At 45.7% G+C, this 12,837-nt stretch overlaps 1 protein-coding gene across 3 annotated transcripts in view; it reads left to right on the forward strand.

The window, feature by feature from the left end:
• Positions 1-11,373, forward strand: part of kiz (kizuna centrosomal protein) — a 29,306-nt gene extending 17,933 nt beyond the window's left edge. Inside the window, exons 12-16 of one of the 3 annotated variants that reach the window (XM_076978247.1) lie at positions 1,527-1,622; positions 1,768-1,819; positions 8,109-8,158; positions 10,243-10,320; positions 10,668-11,373. In XM_076978247.1, coding sequence (XP_076834362.1) covers positions 1,527-1,622; positions 1,768-1,819; positions 8,109-8,158; positions 10,243-10,320; positions 10,668-10,696 — 305 coding nt within the window. In that variant the 3' untranslated portion in view covers positions 10,697-11,373. Of the gene's footprint in view, positions 1-1,526; positions 1,623-1,767; positions 1,820-8,108; positions 8,159-10,242; positions 10,497-10,667 lie in introns of those variants that run through there. The other 2 variants (XM_076978249.1, XM_076978248.1) reach the window with 2 other exon arrangements.
• The last annotated feature ends 1,464 nt before the right edge of the window (positions 11,374-12,837 follow it).

A 12,837-nucleotide genomic window follows, 5' to 3' on the forward strand; every position in this document is an offset into this window, starting at 1 on the left:
GTGAAGGCATGTCTCGAAGAGTGCGGGGTAGCAAGTCCCCAGCACTGGGCTCAGAAATGTAAAACTGTCCATTTATTCCACTTGGCCATCTGATTTCATACTGTGCCTTTCATCCGCAGGCCTCCCCAAACCGCAATGGCAAACAGAAAGAAGTCCGGCTCCTCACCGCAACTAATCAAAGGCCTGCTAGTACAAACGGCACCTCCGCCTGCGCGGCCTGCTTAGGAGATGTTTACAGGCGGACAGTGGAGACTTAGTGTGCAGTTGCTTTAGCCCTCTGGCTGTAAACATCCGCACCATCTAAATATAACCGGTTTTTCGTGTCTGTTCATTTCCATGTGTGTACAATAGTGTTTTGCTATGTAGCACACATGAAAGTGACCTTCATATTTGCTACATGTAACTAATGCCGGCATTTCTCAGTCATTAAAAACGGGTTTGTTGTACTGTTGCAGAAAGTTGCATGTCAACACCATTGGAAATAATAAGATAATGGGGCCGTTTGTGCTCCGTGCATGTAATTGAGCGATAGACGCGCACGACTCCATCAGTTTGGTTCTCCTTTCTGGATCTTCAGATGAAGATATTTTGGGTTTTGAGGTCTGCATATTTCACAGAGCAATTTATGTGGGATTGGTCACCTTAATGTGGTGTTTATTTGGTATTAATTACTGATGATTTCTTGTATAATTGCCTGCAGTGTGCCACAGAGACACTGAATTCCTTAAAATGGCAGCAGTGTTAATATTTGTTGTCCCTTTATAAATAAGCTGGCAGAGAATCAACAACATATTTAGTTTCATCGCTAACATGTCGCTATGACTATTGATCTTGCACTGCATCAGTGTTTCATAAGACGTATTTAGGTGCATATGTATGTGTTGTCAGAAGCTGTGTGAGTAAGGGATCTTGTAAAGCCAGACGGTCAATACCACAATATAAACCCATGTGGCGTGATCAAGATCTTCTTACCATCCTTGAGTAGTTTATTTTCCACTAATGACTAAGTAGCTGTCCATAACCATAAATGACTATTCTACAGCTCCATGTGCGATGTGTACAAAACAAACAGGAGAATGTTTTCTGAGTCTTGAACGGGTAGTGTCGACACTGTTGGCCAGCCGTGGGATCAAGAAACCCCGTGACATGCTTCCTCTGAGAAAGATTTCGGTTAAAGAGGCTGCCTGCCAGACTGAAGCCGGTCCACCACGGATGGCTTGCGTTCAAAGTTTGCGGAAATGAAGGCCAGTTTGTCTGAGTGGACGTCTGCCAGACGTGGCGATTAAAGGACGGGGCGGCGGTGGTCGTCCGTCTACGTCTGGGCCGCATCGCTAGTTTTGTTCCCACCCCCCCACCCCCGCGTCTTTGCCTCTTTTTTTACCCGTCAGAGTTTCTCAAAGGGATCTGTTGGTTCAACAAACATGGAAAGTCCAGAAAGTTGGAAACCCAGGTCCTGGACAAATATTTGATCAGCCTATTTTGTGTTTGTGTGTGTGTGTGTGTGTCCCTTTGTCCCTTTATTCTAGAGACAAAAGCATATCGGCTGCTCAAACAGTCGGTCGCACAAGAGAAGCGGTGGAGAAACAGGCAGGAGGAAGACGCGTCTGACTCGGAGCCGACAGGTAAGCAAACTTGACGCCGTTCTGGAGAGCCGCGCTCCGCTCTGACGGTACACAGCATGGCCACACTGCGGCATTCACATATCGATATTCATTATATCGATTCTTACATTTTGCTTGTAATCTTCATATTCCTTTACATTCAAAGGTGTTTCTGGAGCGGAGAAGCCAAAGACCGTGTCGCCCGTACAGGACTCGCGGTAAGAAACCGCACACATAACGGTTCACGCGGACGGTTTCATAAATCAGGCCCGTGTGCTTAATTCCCGTCTCTTATTCCGAACATGGCGAACAGTGATTGCCGTCCCAAATCAGACCTTTGAATCACAGAAAGCTCGCGAGAGGAATATTTTAAGCGCTGCGCGCCAGTGGATCTTGGTACAATCAGCGGAGCGGCGGCGGGCGGCGGGGCTCTCCGCGCCGCTGCGCCTCTTCACCGCTAACGCTCCGGGCCACGTAATGGATGGGCAAACATTATGAGGAGTAATCGTCTTTGATTTCACGTGATTACCGAGCGCGGCGCCGACACGAGGGCCAGAAGTCTGCTGCTCCAGCTCTGCCTCTCCCTCCTACACGCGCCCACCGTTCTCGCCCACTCCTCTCTTCGCGCCTGCCTCCTTCTCTCTCTTTGGCTCTCCCCCCCTCTCTCTCTCTCTCTTTCTGCCTCCCCCCCTCCCTCCATCCTGGCTGGCATACACTATTAGCTGAGGGGAGGGCGTAATGGCTGCACTCTACCAGAGTTCTCTGATGGATGCCATGGCCTGCCCAATGAATGGCCGCATTAATAAACATGAGCCATCTCCAGGCCGAGATGCTTTCAGATCATAACCCTCTCTTTCTCGTCTCATCCTCAGAATGTGTTCAGTAAGACACCCCCCCCCTCCCCGAGCCAACACCCCCAGCACCTGAAAGCTTCTTCGACTGTCATGAGGTTACAGTGCTTTGTTATGCTTTGTTGTGCTTTGTTTGTTTGGATTGAAAGCCCATAAAAAGAAAGATATTTTCAGTGTTGTCTAGTTGTCTGATGACTGCTTTCAATATTTTTTCCCTTGTGTTTAAGAATTCTTCTAGACGTAGTGCATACAGTGTAGTCTCTCATCCTCTACTGCGTCCACAAGTGCTGTGCACTCAAAACCCTGGCAAAACATTCTCTCTCTCTCTCTCTCACACACACACACACACACACACACACACACACACTCACTTATTGCTGTTATTTTGTTACTGAGCTGATGAGCAACATCAAAAGAACATGCTGGCTGGGCCCAAAAAAAAAAAACATGGCTGTCTCTCTGTTGTCTTAGCCGTGATGACGCTGTGGTAGTTAAGCCGGGCTACAGCTGAGGGATTGGAGTTTAAAGCAGAGGCTTTGGTGCAAAAAATGCATTTATGGGCCTTTGTGCCACTCCTCATTATGTGTGGGGCCGATTCATTAAGTAATTGGTTTGCAGTTGTTTACATGAGTATTAAGGCCCCCTATTCAGCAGCCTTTGAGAGATACATTGTGCAAATGTTGCATGTTATGAATGGCCAATGGGAGGCGGGGGGCCAGGCCTATTGGCCAAACTCTGCACTCGGCTGAAAGGAGCAGAGAAAAGCACTGGGTGCTGCTTTGCATAGCAATGACTCGCCCTTAATAAGCTTTCCAGATTAAATACATGCAGTCCATACAAGATGCAAGAGATACTCTTAACACATTTATATGTGCTCATTTCACTATTATGGCACTGGAGAGAATTGGGGGCTTTCATATTCCTCTTACACACCAAGATCTCCCCCAGTCCCACACGCTGCTGCTAAATACTTCTATAGAGCACAGCATCACGCCCCCCCCCCCCGTCTTATTAATGATGAGGCAGCGGTCAGACCTTCTTGGGTTTATTAAGGACACGGCGCTGTAAGTCTTGGGCCGGCCCTGTGGCATGCAGTGCTGAGGGAGGGTGTGTGGGCGTGGGCGGCTGCCCTGCGTGGAAGGGCCACTTGCTCGCTCTCCTTCGTCTGGGGCGGCATGACTCGTCTTCCTCGCCGCGCCCCAGGAGTGTGTGTGTGTGTGTGTGTGTGTGTGTGTGTGTGTGTGTGTGTGTGTGTGTGTGTGTGTGTGTGTGTGTGTGTGTGTGTGTGTGTGTGTGTGTGTGTGTGTGTGTGTGTGTGTGTGTGTGTGTGTGTGAGAGTGTGTGTGTGAGAGTGTGTGTGTGAGAGTGTGTGTGTGAGAGTGTGTGTGTGAGAGTGTGTGTGTGAGAGTGTGTGTGTGAGAGTGTATGTGTGTGTGAGAGAGTGTATGTGTGTGTGAGAGAGTGTATGTGTGTGTGTGAGAGTGTGTGAGAGAAAGTGTGTGTGTGTGTGTGTGTGTGTGTGTGTGTGTGTGTGTGTGTGTGTGTGTGTGTGTGTGAGAGAGAGTGTGTGTGTGTGAGTGTGGTGGTGTTTGGGGGGGGGGGGTTCAGGGAATTTAAGGGTTCTTTCGGTGTTCATTTGCGTGGAGGGCTGCACAGGACACGTGTGTTGGAGCAACAATGAGGGGCCTGTGGCTGGTTGTGGGGTAAGGGAACAGCAAGCCACGCCCACACAAACACACCCTGACAATAGTCCTCCTGACCCATCAGCTAGACACTTGTGAGTTATTGCGTGCGTTTGTGCTGTATGGGAGAGAGGGAGAGAGAGAGAGAGAGAGAGAGAGAGAGAGAGAGTGTGTTGTTTGCAGCTGCATTGAGCATTAGCTGACAGTGGGGGGCGCTCTGCTTCTTTGTGCACTGCTTTCAGTTGTTTTGATCAAAACAAACCCTGTTAAGTATGCCCCCTCTCGTTATGTTGTCTAAAACAAAAATCATATCCTGGTCATTACCCTTCATTTATGGCCATCGTTATGGCCAATTATTAGATCATTTTCTAATAATAAATTTTTTTATGTTTTGACAATTAACATATATTTTTTCATGTATTATTTTTGTTATTACTACTCCCAGTCAGCATTCTCTGTTTTACTGTTCAGTAACACAGTTAAATTAGTCAACAGTTAACGTTAACGTTAATCCAAGATCCAACGCATGCTGAACGTAGCTGGTCCTGTAGCAGCATAAGAGAGATCACGTTAACAGATGCAGCTGAGCTGTTCTCGGAACACCCACCGAGGCCTCTCTTCCTGCAGTTCCCCCGCGCTACCAGCAGAGGGCAGTCGTATTAAGGCCTGCTGGTTCCGAAGGCGGCAGTTCCAGGCGGCAGCCCATAGAGGGCGGCCCTGCGGCTCTTCTCTCCGTCATTACCTCATTGTGAGCCCCCTGTGGTGTGCTGCAGAGGTCTAATCAATCCTAAATCACCGTGGTGGAGGTCAGTACCGGGATGAGTGTAGGAGTTGGTCAGGATGGTGGAGCTGCCTCGTTTTTGCACCCTTACACAAACATTGTTCCAGAGTGCATGTTCTATTAGCATTTCTGTGTGGGTGGTCATTTTTTTTTCTTTCATTTTTTTATTATCTCTTTTTTTTTCTTTCAGCCAGGTAAATAAAGGGAACAATGAGGGACCAATTATAGCAGATTATAATTTCAGTTTGTAATGATTCTTGAGCCGTCCAGTAAGGTGCAGGTGCTTTTATGAATTCCCTATCATGTCCAGTTAAGTAACGGGTTTGACTGAGCAGAGACGGCCTTCGTTTTCAGAGTGTTCCTTCTTCCTTTCTTTCTTCCTTTCTTCTGTGTTCTGACTTATTTTTCTTCTTGCTTTGTTTTCTTCAGCACCACCCTTAAACAACATTATGTGAACTCTGTTATGCCTAATAAACAGTTTAGGGACTTTGACCATTTCCTTGCAAAAACAGCACACGGGCGAGGTCCCTGGCATTATGAATAGCACCACCCGTGCCGGGTGGGGGACTCAGTCTGATGCTGTTTACATGTAGCACACTGAGCCCGGCGAGTCACATCACCTTTATTCTCAGTTCAAATGTGTTACAACAACCCACACAGCCCTTATATTAATGTACCAGTTGGTGCTCATATGGAAATGAACACATCGCAAATATGTCCAAATGCGCAAAACAATGTGTAACAGGGAGGACAGAGCAACACACACACACACACACACACACACACACACACACACAGGCGAACCGGCGGAAGCAAAAGAGAGGCTTACCGTCAAAGTGGTAATTTGCATCATTTTACACATTACATTCACCTCTGTGTATGAGACTGAGCCAAAACAGTTGCTAGTCCAGTCTTACATATTCAGATCCGTTGCCTCAATTAAGTGAATCTCAGCGCAAGATGAACTGGCATAAATGTTTATGGAAATGGAATATTAGATTGGAGGGGTCAGATGCATGCGCGCCTCTCTATGGTAATGGCGTCTTGAAATCAGACCCGTCCCTGTCTGAAGAGCAGCATCTGATGGAGCACTCCCATGGCACGCAAGTTATATAAAAGAATAGCCCAATTTGCGCCCTGAAACATGTATTTATTATTGTGCTTGTTATGGCTACTGTGTGTGTGTGTGTGTGTGTGTGTGTGTGTGTGTGTGTGTGTGTGTGTGTGTGTGCGCGCGTGCGCGGGTGTGTGTGGAGAGGTGTTGGATGTTGTTCTGGATTTTCCAGCGGTTAAACAGACAGGCTGCTGAGAAATTTAGTCACTCGCATCTGTTGGAACGGAGCACAGCACAACATAGGCTGTGTTAGACTGAATAAGTAGTCCATGACGAGTTGTGAAATATACTCACACGTCTACATATGCATCATGCATTATGCGAGATTGTAATTGTGACGGTATTATACCTACAAGAAGAACAGAGTCTTATGTATAGCAGCAGGTTATTTATTATTATATAGGAAAATATAATTGCAACACTGGCCTCACTGTTCTGAGTTGGGAGCGTGTTTGTGTAAAAACTCCTGCATATTTTTTTTCATTAAACTCAGTACTAATATTGGCTTCACAATACTCTGCATTCATGCCCACATGCAGTATTTTTCTCAAGGATATCTGTCAAGTGGGGAAAAAATTATGATTTCTATATTTACAGCATAGATCTGTGTGATCATTATATATTTAATAAGGACTTTCTAAAGATCATTGACCCACCCCGCCCCCACCTCACACACTGGGTTTATCAAGGCTACGTCTTTCTTAATAAATAAATGCATCTTTTTTGTTCCTTTCCGTGTATTTAGCAGACTAAAGGCCTTTCTGAGATGCTCATAGATATACTAGTTCAATACTAGTTCATAACTAGTTCATCTTGCTGAAGGACTGTGACAAAAGCAACGTGCATTTATGACATATGACCACTGTCCAAGCAGATTAATGTCTTTTCTTTGTTCTTCTTGGTTAAACGCATTTGTGTTGCCTTTAACCTTGGCCTGTTGTGTCCTGTTGGTTAAGCATTTGACGATCTCGTATAGGTAATGGCCAAACCTGCTCCGGTAAAGAGACTTAATGATCAAATGTGTGCATTACAATGTATTTACTTTTGTATACCTATTACACAATTGATAAAAACGATATGATATATTGAAGAAATTGCAGAGTGAGTTTGAATGGTGCTGGATATATGGTCTACGTGTTTCTGTTGGCGACTGATAAAAGGATGAATGCTGATAATTAAGGTTGTTTGTGTAATACATGCATAAATCCACACCACTTCGTGTCACATTGATCTTTTGATCTGCACAGTCCAGAGGAAAAAACACAGGTTTTTTCCTTCTTAGTTGAAGAAGGTCTTCTACCACTCCACAAGAAGAGAAAAGAACAGAATAAACAATATGGATGTATCATAACCGAGGACCCCGATGAAGATGAAGATGAAGACGTCATTGTTAGGGTATGAATAGGCCCTGTGCTGATTTAAATTGAAGAGCACGCCTGTATGAAAAGTAGATCGGGCTCTTGCATATGCATTGGTTCAGATCAAAGGCTTGACAGGGGTCACTCATTTACATAGAGATATCACTGATGCTATGGGAACCCGGCAACCCTGCGCTCAGAACACTTCTGAATAAAGAGGGCCTTGACTGGGCTCTCCAGCACAATTAGAAAAGGAGTCAAGGAACTTTAGTTGGCAACGCGGCCCTTCTGCAACTGGTTCTAGCAGGAACATGATTCTTCTCTGTGTTTGATTAAACACTGTCCACATGTCTATAATGTAAGGCCATGTCCCATGTCCCATATAACGCTATATGGGAGTTTTATAGGTAATAGGATTTTTCTTTTCTCTGAACACATTGCATTATTTGCATTAATAACAGATTATTTGTGTTATTAAAATTTATTGAAACATTTTAATTCGTATTTCATAATTGCTGTGTGACACATTTTGTGTTTGTTGAATATGGTTTATTAATGATGCTTTAAAAATGATTGGTTTATACTTGCATACAGTTACCAGGTCTTAAGACTCCTCATGAAATATCCGATATCAAAACCAAGTCTCATACACAACTGACTGTAAAATGATGCACATATACTGTGTACTCTCCTGTGAATTAAGTGTTTTTTCTCTTTACAGGGAGGATCCTAAGAGAAGTGTTCAGGGCTTCTCTGCTGTTCAGTCCAAAGGTAAGATGGCTAACTGTTGAGAGTCACACTATAGTAATGACGAGGTGTCATGGTCCACGCCTGGCTCCTCCCTCCAGCTCATAGTGTTCCTCTATACGTCCGTCTGTGTCTACGTGTGCTCACGTCCGTGTGTGTGTGTGTGTTCATCTGTGTTATTCGTGTCGCCTGCCTCTTGTCTCATGTGTTGCACTCATCTTGTTATCGTCAGTGTATTTACGTGTGTGTTTTCTATGTTTTGTTAGTCGTCTGACTTCAGTCCTGTATGTTCGTCATATTTACTGTATTGTTGTTGATAAGTTGTATGTGGAGAAGACGCTCTCTGCTCTGCATCTCCCTGCACCATGGCAGAACCAACCAGGCTGCCCAAGGGTAAGCAGGACAGGTAGGGACAGAGGCACCATCCTTCCCCTGCTCACCCCTGCAACATGAGGGCTAACGCTTGGGGCAGCCCGGTTTGGGGAGGAGGGGAGACCAGCCAGCCAGCGAAGGGAGCTCCTCCACAGCAACCCAGAACTCCCTGGGGAGCTCAAATTCTGGCAATGGGGAGGGTTCTCCATCCGGGAGGCGAGCTCCCCTCTGCGTGTGTACCGGGATTGGTACAATCTCTCGCTCTCCTCCGAGGGGGAGGAACCACTCCCGGAGTATGGTCTCTATGACCACGAGAGCTCCCCTAAGCCATGCAGCCAGGCCCCTGCCCTAGCTGTACCAGAGTCTGCACCAGAGTCTGGGCGCCCCCCAGTGGAGGAGGAGTGAGAGGATTGGGAGGGTGAGAAAGGGTGGAGAAGGAGCCGGGCTGGGCGCACCACCGAGGAGCTGCCGAGCTCCTAAACTCCCTAGCTGCTCCCGAGGCGGATGTGTGCTCTCCGGCTGCTACTAAATCCAGCGTGCGTCCCACGGGTACGGTCACGACACCCAAGGGACCTCAGCCAGCGACTCCTCCCACAGGACCGCCCCCCTCCGCTGGGTGCCTGGGTCCCAACACGGTGTCCTGGGCGTCCTTTTAATTTTGATTTTGTGTGTGTGTGTGTGTGTGTGTGTGTGTGTGTGTGTGTGTGTGTGTGTGTGTGTGTGTGTGTGTGTGTGTGTGTGTGTGTGTCCTCGATGCCGCATGTCTGCGCTCTAGTCCCGCCCGTCGTTGTGGGTATAGGGTCAGACTGTCGGTGCAGGGCACTCCAGGCATACGGGCCCCTCGGTGGGCGGGGTTCTGGCATGGTCTGCCTCTGACTCCTCCCTCTGGCTGGGCCCCTCGGTGGGCGGGGTTCTGGCATGGTCTGCCTCTGACTCCTCCCTCTGGTTGGTGTTCATGTTCGTCTACGTGTGCGTACTTCCATGTTATTTGTATCACCTGTCTCTCGTCTCGTTATGTTTGTGTTGCACTCGTGTCTAGTTATCATCGATGTTTTTGATCGTACGTGTTCTCTGCGTTCTTTGTCAGTCGTTGTCTGACTTCAGTCCTGCACGTTCGCCTTTTTTTACTGTAGTGTTAATAACGTCCTGTTTCCTCGCACAGCTACACCAGGGAGGCAGTAATGTAAAGCACCTTCATGTGATGGTAACTGAGAGCTTTAGGTTGTGCTGAAGCATTACATGTGGTCTGCTAACACTACTGAACACATTCCTGGCCATGTCCTCGGATTACGTGCATTTTCTTCGCATTTTAATTAAAGTGCCTTAAGTTGTCATCTTTATCTTGCTGTCATTCAAAGTAAGAAAAAAGCAACAGTATTACTGCAGCTGAGAAAACATGTTTAGAATGTCTGTCTTTTCTTCAGAAACATCAATGGCTACCAAGGGATATCCATAGAACAGGATGTATTGTCACATAAAATAGGAGTAAACACAAGTAAAAAAAATTTCTCAAGTTTTCATTTTTGCTAATGAGGTAGGAGGAATTACAAGAAGGAATTAGTTTTGTTGAGAGGACATTATGCAAAGCAATATTAAGAAACAATGAAAACTGCAGCTGATAACTCCCTTATGGACATACCTGTGTACGAGTGCCAAGTTGCTCCTAATATAGCATATTTTTATTCTCGTTATTCCAGCAACGTGACTCATTTTGTCCTTTTTTTTCCCCCCTTCAGCATTTTGGGGGGATTCAGATGACACCAACTCTGACATCGAGCTGGCCCTACGCCCTCAGGCCCACGGCACCAATAATGGTGACTTGGATGACTTCTATGACTAATTTCCCACAATAACCGCTCGCACCATCCATCCAGTTTTTCTATCCGTTAATAGACTGTAATGAACTGTGTTTTCCTGCAGAATAAAAAAAAAAAATACGTAAACACAAATCTTGACAGACATCGTATTAACATTTCATGACAACAAATAAGAGGAGACCTCTTTATTGTGGGCAAAGAATGTGGAGAGTTTTTCGAAAACATGCTCGCGTTAACCCTGCTTGAGTCTCTTTAACTGAACAACACTTGGGCCTGGTTGAAATAGATTAAACTTGGTTTTTAAAGTGATTCCTTTGCTCTGTGGTGAATATTATGCATTTCAGATGTTGCAGGCATCTCAACCACGTTTTAGCATCAGAGAGATGGAGTGCGGTGTTGTGAGTCAACTCCTCTGAACAGCCGACACACAATGGCCTCTCTGCATACTGCTGAAATACCTTTGAACTCGCTCAAGTACCTGTGGCCCATTTGGAAGGACAAAATGCGCCGCACGCATCTCAATATAGAAACAAACGCTCTCTATATCTGTAGTGGTGCAGGAACAATATCTGATGGCTTAATGTGACGGTGTATTCCTGTCTGCAGTCAACACCTTACATCAAATATGGAAGCGTGTACTTCTAAATGCTTACGTTCTGAAAAGTTTAAACGGCGTATTTCACATTTACTCAGCACCCGCTTACTGTGTTATAATTGCATGCAAGTTGAGAATCGTTTGTGAAAAGATCACATAAATTGCGTTTAGGGGAGTTTTTCCATATTTGTCATTTCTGTGGGATTCGTCGGGCAGTTCTGTGAACACGAATGCTCTTAGTGATGCTACCCATGTCCTTTACGCTGTCTTCTTTCTCATATACCATGCTAGCAATTATTTATTCAAATTAATATCTACAATAACAATACAATGTGGATTTAGAGCTGAGACGGTCCAACATAACAGTGTCACTATAGTAATATGAGATGTTTAAAAAAGCAAATCAGTTATAATACGTGCCACTATTTTAATGGACTTGAGAATAACAATAAACATTAAAATTGCTATATACTGAGATCAGTTTTCTGACCATCAGTAATCCTGTTCACCTGTGACTTGCATGCGACATGGTGGGAGTATTATGTCTGCTCCACAATCTGCTTCACGCTCTTAAGTTCATTTGGTCTTATCATTGCCACAATATATTTAGCATGCGTAAAGGCACCGAATCCTGTAATCATATAAAAGCACTGGCATTCAGCCCATCAGTAGGTTTCCATTAGTCAGCTTTTAGGTGACTTTATCAGGCTGAACCTGCTAAAGTAGGACTCCACGCTCATTAGCGGTAATGGCTACAAGCAGCCTTGACCCTGGAGAGCTGAACATACCACTACCTGTCTGCATCATTTGGAGTTTGCTAAAAAGCACCCCTCACATAATATCCATGTTAAGGATCATGTCAACAGATACTTGTGTGGTGGAAGATAGCCCTGGGAGAGAGTTCCACTGTGCTGATCTCTAACAACACAATAAACTCTTTTTAAAGGACCGTTCCCTCCAAGCAGTTCAACCTGGGAAGCAGTGTTCGCTTGCCACGACCTCGCTCCACTGCGTGACGCCAGCCACAAGAATGAACCGCACACATGAATTATAATCACGCCGATCGCTGGGAGTCAGTCGCGATGTGAGCATACCACACCGTAACTCAGGAGACGAGACAGATCTAGCTTTAACCTGCTACTTTTATATAGAACGTTGCTCTGAAGTGCAGAAAGCCGCCATGAACCTATTATGTTTGCTTGGGACATGCTTCAGGTCGGGTTCGTATTGGTTAGTTTCAAATCCTCAAAAGACAAATAGATGTGAAGGATCTTTAACATGCCTGTACACACAATCTTTCAGAACTGTGTTTGTGGTTATGTAGTCTACACATATATTTGCCAAGCCACCGTACAGTTTTGTTCATGTGCACACAAAAGCCTCAACATCTCCGCTGCCAGAATATGAAAATTGATTGAGGTATATAGGTTCATCTGAGCCTGACATCTCCGTTTAATCGTGCAACGGCTTCGGGTTTGCTTACGTGCAAACATGATCATGCGGTAATGAGCCTTGAAAGTGGGCAGTGCCACCGACCTGTGGACGTGACCAAGAGCTCGGATTTGTACAAATCTGGATCCAAACCTGCCATCACCTCAGCTCCGTGTGCCGTTGTGTCCCTTTGCAATGAAAACCGAGCATTCATGTCTTTCACTGAGGCGACTCTCACAATAAAAGAAAGGAAGACCCAGATGAAAGCAAGTAGGCAAGTTAAACACTCCTGTTAACAATGGTATGGCAGCACTGTGTCATTTGCATATCGCGTGTTTGTGTAATTTATTCTTGCTTGTTGGGCAAGTTGAAGTTTGAAGTGTGTACCTTCCATTCCCCCCCCCCCCCCCCCCCCCCATCCACTTTTATTTTTATCAGGGAATAATGATTTAAAACAAGGTCATTTGATCTGTTTCAATGGGCCTTAA

This window comes from Brachyhypopomus gauderio, chromosome 17 (assembly GCF_052324685.1).
Source record: "Brachyhypopomus gauderio isolate BG-103 chromosome 17, BGAUD_0.2, whole genome shotgun sequence".
Taxonomy (NCBI): domain Eukaryota; kingdom Metazoa; phylum Chordata; class Actinopteri; order Gymnotiformes; family Hypopomidae; genus Brachyhypopomus; species Brachyhypopomus gauderio.